This window comes from Lynx rufus, unplaced genomic scaffold (genome assembly GCF_022079265.1).
Source record: "Lynx rufus isolate CCGP_SWC_20201006 ecotype Redwood Valley unplaced genomic scaffold, mLynRuf1.p SCAF_17, whole genome shotgun sequence".
NCBI lineage: Eukaryota > Metazoa > Chordata > Mammalia > Carnivora > Felidae > Lynx > Lynx rufus.
The window spans coordinates 26,034,368-26,043,440 of NW_025814831.1; the positions used below are offsets into that span (position 1 = coordinate 26,034,368).

General features: G+C 40.2%; 2 protein-coding genes across 2 annotated transcripts in view; one reads left to right on the top strand and one right to left on the bottom strand.

Moving 5' to 3' along the window:
* Positions 1-746, top strand: part of SNW1 (SNW domain containing 1) — a 33,316-nt gene extending 32,570 nt beyond the window's left edge. The window contains exon 14 of the mRNA XM_047080287.1: positions 52-746. Coding sequence (XP_046936243.1) covers positions 52-250 — 199 coding nt within the window. The 3' untranslated portion in view covers positions 251-746. The remainder of the gene's footprint in view (positions 1-51) is intronic.
* Positions 740-9,050, bottom strand: SLIRP (SRA stem-loop interacting RNA binding protein). Its single transcript, XM_047080290.1, has 4 exons — positions 8,943-9,050; positions 5,449-5,507; positions 1,303-1,410; positions 740-852 (listed from the first exon to the last, which is right to left on the bottom strand). The coding sequence occupies exons 1-4, from the start codon at positions 9,037-9,039 to the stop codon at positions 781-783; spliced, it is 336 nt and encodes a 111-aa protein (XP_046936246.1). The 5' UTR covers positions 9,040-9,050; the 3' UTR covers positions 740-780.
* Positions 9,051-9,073: the final 23 nt, after the last annotated feature.

Here is a 9,073-nt window from a genome sequence, read left to right on the forward strand (position 1 = left end):
TTTGCACTAGTGAAAACAAAGTGGTTCATAGTCCTTTTTCTTTTTCCCTAGATTTGTTCCCGATAAGGAGTTTTCTGGTTCAGACCGTAGGCAGAGAGGCCGAGAAGGACCAGTTCAGTTTGAGGAAGATCCTTTTGGTTTAGACAAGTTTTTGGAAGAAGCCAAACAGCACGGTGGCTCTAAAAGACCCTCAGACAGCAGCCGCCCCAAGGAACATGAGCATGAAGGCAAGAAGAGGAGGAAGGAGTAGATACACCGTTCTTCAAAGTGAATGAACTTTTGTCCATAACCCTAATGATGCAAGTCAGATGGGGAAACACTTTGTAAATGGCCAGGATAAAAACCAAATCTGGGTGTCAGACCCCAGCACTACTTTTTATTACGGGAGTAAGGGGGGGGGTGGTGGAAAATTCTTTGAACTATTTAGTTTTTTTTAAAGAGTGGGTTGTGTTTGTGTTTCTCCTACCTTTTGGCATTTATAGAACATACTGCTCCACACATGAAATTAAGACCACTTCCTTTTGTGTGACGTTAGTACTTTGGGGATAATATTTTGTGTAAGAAGGACTGCTGATGAATACAGTTGCCCCAATCACAGTGAGTAGAAGGATGTTCACATACTAGAACTGTCCTGCCAAATGACGCCTGCCCCTCCTGAGCTCGGTTTTCATTTGGAGTGGGGAAAGCAAGCTCTTGCTTGGTGCAACTACTTGTTTCAAATAAAAACATTTAGGCAAAATTTTCAATTTTGTTTACTTTATTTAATAGGTAGTAACAGTCTCAAAAATCTTTTTCTTCATCAGATGTTTGATCCCCTTGTAAAATTTTTGGTCTTTGAGCTTGAATGTGGAGCTGAGAAAAATCAAATAAGCATTGTAAGGAAAGACACTATCTGCAAAAACATTACAACTGACTGAAAACTGCCACTTTAAGACTGCCTTTTTATTATGGAGTCAGCAGCTAGAAGTCAAGAGGATGTTATTTGTTCCCTGCTCTTAAAACTAAATCGGTTTGACCCAAGGTTGCATGGTAAGTGGAAAAGCCAGGATTTCAACAAGTCTCCCTACCTTGTAAGTAAGTTCCCACTGTTCTATGTTAGATACACCTTGCTAACCATTAAAGGGTCTTCCTGTACTACCCTCCCCAGACATTTTAGAACTGGCACTCTCCCACCATCACCATTCTTTAACCAATATTAAGGAAACCTTAGTTACAAATCTCCCAAAGACCTTGTCATTCCATACTTTTGACCTATTGACTGATATATAGAAAGCTCACAACATTATACAGAAAAATATTTACCTTTACTCCATCAATAATATGATTTTCTTGCTGTAGTGCATTCTGAAGTTCTTCTTCTGAAGAAAACTGAATCCAACCCATACCTCTGTGAAACCCAGTCTCTTTGTCCTAAAAATTCAAAATTTAGGAAGAGATTAATCATGAACTTGAAAAACGTTTCCATGAGCTCCAAAACAAACTACCAACTGTTCATCTGCCAAAACGGCATAACAGACATTATTAAAGATGTTGAAAAACTTAGTTACCAAAGGCTTAACCGCCGTGTTAATCTTAACATTCTGCTTTTCTGATGCCACTAGAGAAGTAACATATAGGTAGTAAAGTTTCTTTGTCATTCAAGATACAAACCACACTAAAATAAGGGAAATTTTAATCACATAAATAGAGTACTCTAACTTCCTCATTTCTAGAAACTAAAAAATTAAGCCTCAAAATCTAGGTGCATTTCTGGTAATTTTGGAGACCAATTACTCTCATCACCACTACTACCATTATAATCACATACTCCCTATTCCTAATGAAAAATAGGAAAAAAGAAAAAATATATACAGTATTACCCTTATTTACCTAGCTCCAGACTTCAAGGTGCTTCCCTTTGTGCATAGAACAAGAGTGCTTATCACCCAACCTATACATCAGCACGTGTGGAAAAGATTCTGGTGTGCTTCGAAGCACCCTGCTATTTAAAGACGAGGGGTGCCTGGGTGGCTCAGTCGGTTAAGCATCCAACTCTTGATTTTGGCTCAAGTATGACCTCAGGGTTGTGAGATCAAGCCTGCCTTTGGGCTCTGTGCTGGTCATGGAGCCCGCTTAAGATTCTCTCTCTCTCCCTCTGCCCCTCCCCACCCAAATAAAAAGAACAGATACAAAGATGTCTATTCACTCCGTACATCATCATCAATCTTGTTACAAAGTTATGTTGTGCTCCACACCACCCCCAAACCAAATTCTTAGAAATTGCCCCCATATTTAAAAGGTGACTTTTTTTTGAGAGAGAGAAATAGTGGGAGAGGGGGGCAGATGGAGGGAGAGACAGAATCTTAAGCAGGTTCCATGATCAGCACAAAGCATAGGACTCAGTCCCACGACCCTAGGATCGTGACCTGAGCTAAAATCAAGAATCTGAGGCTCAACTGACTGAACCACCCGGGCACTCCTAAAAGGTAACTTTTTAAGTATAAACCTAGACTGCAGGAAATTTCTGGTAATGTCCCAGTGATTCACTCCTTACCTCAGAAAAATACAATTTCTCCTCTACCTCCTTATGACCACTGCTGTAAAAGCTTTACAAATTTTGTGTGTGGGGGAAGCCTGGGTGGTTTAGTCAGTTAAGTGTCCAGCTCTTGATTTCAGCTCAGGTCATGATCTCCCGGTCGTGAGACTGCACGCTGAACGTGGAGCCTGCTTGGGATTCTCTCTCACCTCTCTCTGCCCTTCCCCTCCTCACACACTCTCTCTCTCTCTCTCTCTAAATAAATAAACATTTGAAAAAAATGTTTTGTGTTTGTGTAAAACTTAAGTACTGTGTATCTAAGATAGGAACCTGGATTTCTAACTTGAGTACATGAATTGTTTACCAGAAACTTTTTTCCTGTTACATTTTATTTAGTTTTACCAAGAATCAAAATTTTCTTTTGTTTAAATCTAAACCTGTTAACTCCAGGTCCTAAATTATTTTATTTATACTTCTAAGAGGGAAATGGGAACCAAGAAAAATGTGTTACTATTTTTGGATAAAATTTTTTAATGCTCCTCAAAAAACACAAGTTTCATACTCTTTGTAAAATTGCAGTTTTTAAGCTTATAGAAACATTTTCATGTCAGTAATACATGTGCCTCATTCTTTTAATCAACTGTATAAAAAACTCCATTGTATCAATGACTATTTAATCCCATTGATAAACACTTAGGTTCTTTGTGGTAATATTACTATTTTTTTTATTTAGTTTAAAGAGAGAGAGTGGGAGCAGGCGAGAGGGGCAGAGGGAGAGACAGAGAATCTTAAGCAGGCTCCATGCTCATCGCGTAGCCCAATGCAATACTCGATCTCAGAACTCTGGGATCATGACCTGAGCCGAAATCAGGAGTCAGACGCTTAACCAACTGAGTACCCAGGCGCCCCTTTCCAGTTATATTAGTGAACAATGTTGCTTTGAGCATTCTTAACCACACCATTTCTGCAGAATAAATGCCTAAAAATGGAATTGCTAGATCAAAGCAAATACAAATTCTGGATTTTGATTTTACCAAACTACCCTTCAGAAATGAAGTAAACTTCTGAGCAATTTCAGTGCCAGCTTCCCTACACCCTCACTAGCACTAGATAGGAGTAATCTATTAGATCCTTGGAAAGCAACAAACATTAAGAGTTAAGAATTTAAATTTCTTTAAGTTGATATTTTACCATAGTCTTCTCAGTGTCAGGAAAAAAGGGGCAGTTTTAGTGAAGCACCTGTAAACTTTGTGTGTACTCACATTACACCATCAAAAATCCAGTAATTCTAGAAAGCCCACAGAAAAATACAGCCCAGAATAAAGCAAAACAAATTGATAAACTGATTTCTAAACCTTCTTTAGAAAGCAAAGGAGGGGTGCCTGGGTGGCTCAGTTCGGGGAGCATCTGACTTCAGCTCAGGTCATGATCTCATAGTTCGTGAGTTCAAGCTCCACGTCAGGCTCTGTGCTAACAGCTCAGAGCCTGGAGCCCGCTTCAGATTCTGTGTCTACCTCTCTGTCCCTCCTCTGCGTGTGCTCTGTCTCTCTCTCTTTCAAAAATAAACATTAAGGGGCGCCTGGGTGGCGCAGTCGGTTAAGCGTCCGACTTCAGCCAGGTCACGATCTCGCGGTCCGTGAGTTCGAGCCCCGCGTCAGGCTCTGGGCTGATGGCTCGGAGCCTGGAGCCTGTTTCCAATTCTGTGTCTCCCTCTCTCTCTGCCCCTCCCCCGTTCATGCTCTGTCTCTCTCTGTCCCAAAAATAAATAAAAAACGTTGGAAAAAAAAATTTATAAAAAAAAAATAAACATTAAAATTTTTAAAGGAAATATAACAAATATAAAAATACTAAAAGAAAAAAGGCATTCAACTTAATAAGGATAAAGATTAAAACATATTCTCTACCAGTTGAAAAAAAATTTTTTTTTAATGTTTATTTATTTTTGAGAGACAGCATGAGCAGGAGAGGGGCAGAGAGAGAGGATGACACAGAATTGGAAGCAGGCTCCAGACTCAGCTGTCAGCAGAGAGCCCGACATAAGGCTCAAACCTGTGAACCATGAGATCATGACCTGGGCCAAAGTCAGACACTTTAACCGACTGAGCCACCCAGGTGCCCCTCCACCAATTAATTTTCAGATAAAATCATCCTTTAGTATCAAGTCCTTACTATAATACTGGAGTGGGCAGAATTCAAAGATGGCCCTGTGATCTACACATGTCCCACCAAGTTACCCTCTGTATAACCCCTTCCCCTTGAGGGTGTGTGGGACCTGTGACATGCTTCTAACCAAAAGAATATGGCAAAAATGATGGGATACCACTCCCATGACTATGTTCTAAGACAAACTTAACAGACTAGACAGAGAAACTCCTCTGCTGACTTTGAAGAAGTAAGCTGCCATGTTGGGGGAGCCTACAGACCTCCCAGGTAACAAGGAACTGCAGGTAGTCCCTACAAGCTGAAAGCCAGCAAAAAGGTAGATACCTCAGTCCTACAGTTCAAAAATGAATTCTGCCAACAACCTGAGGGATCTTGGACATCAGTCTTTCCCAGTTGAGCCTCTGATGAGACCAAAGCCCCAGCTGACACCTGGCCTGCAGCTATATGAGACCCTGAGCAGAGGGCCCAGTAAGGCTATGCCCAGGTTCCTGATCTGCTGAAACTGTGGATAACATATGTTTGTCGTTTTGAGTCCTTATGTTTGTGGTAATTTGTTATGTGCAGGATAAGTTTTTTTTTTTTTTTTTTTTTTTACTTTTTAATCAGTATCACCCATAATTTTATCCATAAAGACTCTGATGAACAGCTTTAGTTCATTAGAAAGTCATACAAGTTGATATGTTTTGACAAAAACTCAAGAATTCGAGGATAAAATTTGAGGATCAATAATGAAAGGATAACTTTTTTTTTTTTTCAAAGAGAATACTCACAAAAGGTATGATGCACTTTCGTATATGGCCAAACTGTGCAAAGTGTTCTCTCAGCTCACCTGTATAGGAAGAGAAAACATGTTAAAAGTAGTTCATGTATTTTGGGGTACCTGGCTGGCTTAGTCGGTAAAGCATGTGACTCTTGAAATCGGAGTTGTGAGTTCAAGCCCCACATTGGGCACAGAGATTACTTAAACAACAAAAAAAGGAGTTAATATATTTTGTATCTTTCATCCTAGATTGTAGGTAGAAACCAAAAGTGGGCCTAGAGTTCCCAAACATTTTGTGAACAGGAGCTACTGTGCATTTCCTTGAAGCCTTAAGATTTAGGAAGCAGCTATGGTACTGACTACAGATCTTCAAGTTATGATGGGGTTACAGCTGATAAACCTATTGTAAGTTGAAAATATCCTAAGTTGAAAATGCATTTAATACACCTAACCTACTGAACAGCATAGCTTAGCCTAGCCTACATCATAAAAAAGTTTTTTTATGTTTATTTTTTTATTTTTGAGAGACAGAGCATGAGCAGGGGAAGAACAGAGAGAGGGAGACACAGAATCTGAAGCAGGCTCCAGGCTCTGAGCTGTCAGCACAGAGCCTGGCACGGGGCTTGAACCCATGACCTGAGCCAAAGTCGGACACTTAACTGACTGAGCCACCCAGGCACCCCTAGACTAGCCAGCTTAAACATGCTAAGAATACTTACATTAGCCTATAGTTAGGCAAAACCATCTAATGCAAAACCTATTTTATAATAAAGTGTTGAATTTCTTATGTAATTTATTGACTACTGAAAATGAAAACCATAATGGTGGTTAAGGGCAAAGAGTAAGTCTATGAGTTGTTTACCCTCGTAATCACATGGCTCACTGGGAGCTGCATCTTGCTGCTGCTGCTGCCTAGTATCACAAAAGAGTATCATACTGCGTATCACTAGCACAGGGAAAAAAATCAAAATTTAAAGCAGAGTTTCTTCAGAATGTGTATCACTATTGCACCATTGTAAAGTCAAAAAATTGTAAATGAAACCACTGTAAGTCAAGAACCATTTCTATAAAGCTGCAATGTACCAGATTTGGGGAAAGTGTGTGTAGGGACACACACAGATAAGTTGCTGAGTTGACTGTAGTCTTCATCCCCTGCAGAGGAGTATCTTCATCATAGTGTTAGGTGCATGGATAACAATCCTTGTGAGAAAGTCACACAAAAGACAATTTAACCGTAGTGTGTTGTTTAAGCCCTTGCCTTCCATAAAGTTTACACTCGGTTAAAAAGCTGATACTTTAAAATTTGTTGAGATGACCCTGCTTACCCTTCCTGCTTTATTTCCCATTGCTGGCCCATAGTTACTCTCTAGTATAGCAAATGAAATTCTGTGTGTCCCATGGATTTCCATCTTTGTCTATCGTTATTTCCCCTTGTTATGTTGGTAATCCTATCTCTTCCTGCCTAAATTGTAATTATCCTTCAAGATCCAAGCCAAATATATCCACTGAATATTAATTTATCGGGGATCTACTCCAATACAAAACAATGTTATTATCCTGACCCGAGTCCTCAAAGATGCATAGTAATCTTAAAAATCAAAAATACATGATCTCTTCTGAACTACAGTGCTTGTACTTTCCCTGATTGATATTTCATATTACCTGGTTATTTCCCCTAGTGCATCTAAACCTCACTGCTTCAACAATTGCCTGTATCTGTTGTAAGTCTCCTCACCCTCACCACAACACCGTAACTTTCCCGAGTGTTGAGTCCACTATGTCAATAGTAATTGATACACAGTAGGGCAATATTTGGTGAATGAATAAATGCCTAGTAATGCTTCAGCAACCCATAGGGACTAAATTTCTGAAGAGCTCTCCCAGTTGGTCAAATCAGTTGTCAAGATCAGGACCTCAGAGACCATATTACTGGAGAATAAACAAAATAGTGTTAAATATACACGTTTTAAACCAGGTATTGAAAGTTCTAGAAAACATTCACTTCCAAAACAAACTAGTTCTGGAAGGTAACCCTCTTCCCAAATTACCTATAACTGTTAAGGGAAAACAGCTGCAAGCACCAAGAACAATGCCCACCACAAACACTCCTTAAATATTTGCTGAATGAATGAATAAACTGAGAGAGAATGTTTCAAAGTTGTATGTTACATAGACCCTTTGTAAGAGTTTTAAACCAACCCATTATGGTCTGTACACCTGCAACTGCAAGATGCTGATGAAATGCCTGGGCCTTTACACAGTTTCATGGAGCCTAAGCAAGACATTGTACTGGCTTGATCTTCACCTGCCACATATTGAGAAAGTGAGGCACAAACTGATCTATTTTCCATTCCACTACCCACACCTGGACCACAAAAACTAAGAGGTGAGTAATCCCAGTTCCATTCTTTTCTTTAAGGGAGATGACCTGATACATGAAAACCTATAAAACTGACTGTGGATTTTTAATTTTTGGTAGGCAAATATAAAAACATTTTCTCAAAACTGCAACTGACAAAAATCAATGTTGGTGAGAGATTTCCATACTGATTACTCCCAACCCTCTATCTCCAGCCGAGGTCTCTCCCCTTGAGCTTCAATTACAGTAATCATGAAAATGATTATCATTCATTGAGCACTTATGTATCTAGCACAGGTCTAAGCGGTTTACATATAAACTCATTTTAACCCAATCAAAAATCCTATGAGGAAAGTTATTACTGACTCCATTTCACAGATGAAACTGAATTACAGTAGTGAGCCTTTTTCCCAAATTCCCTCCCTTTGGGTTGCACAACTATTAAATGGCCGAGGTGGAATTCTAACCTGCGCAGTATGTTTAAAAGGGCACTTCTCAATCTCTACACAATCTTCTCTGCCCACTTGCTGACGGAGACCTCACAGGTTTTTCTCAAACTCAACACATTTAACCTTTAACTCCTCTTCTTTAAACCTGCTGCTTCCACATCCTAACCACGATATTCACCAACGCTAAAAACCTGGAAGTTGTTCTTCCTTTTCCGTCATTCCGTACTCTTTCCCATTCAAACCATCGCGAAAAGCCGTTGATTTTGTTCTGTTAACATGGGTGGATTTGACCCGCTTTTCTACCACTACACTATTTCAGGTCCTCTTCTTAGGACTAAATTACTGAAACTGCCTTTTAGTTCGTCTCCCCGCCTTCAACCTTACCAGTTTGAATCCATCCTCCATACCGCAATCAAAACAGTCCCTTCTAAATCGTACATCTTAACGTTTGCAAGTAACGAACTGTTCCACCAAATCACTCCCGCAGGCAGGAGACCCTGAATACGTGCCGCAAAAGCTCAAGACGCATCCCCAATTAATTACAAAAAAAAAAAAAAAATTCTGCTCACTGGTTTGCTCAGGAGCAACAGCTCTTAATCCAGCTACCACGCTGATTACAGCGCTCCGCCAAAAGCAGTGCTTTTGAGGATCGCTTGAGCCTCAAACTTCCGCCCCTAATACGTCTCCATCACTCACTCGAGGCTGCGGTCCAGGGAATTTTTCTGACGAAAGCCACCGGCCGGCTAGCACTAGTACGCAGCGCCATAGCGCCCCTCACCGCTGAAGCCGCCATCTTTAGATTAAGGACCTCTGTGACCAGTGGTCAC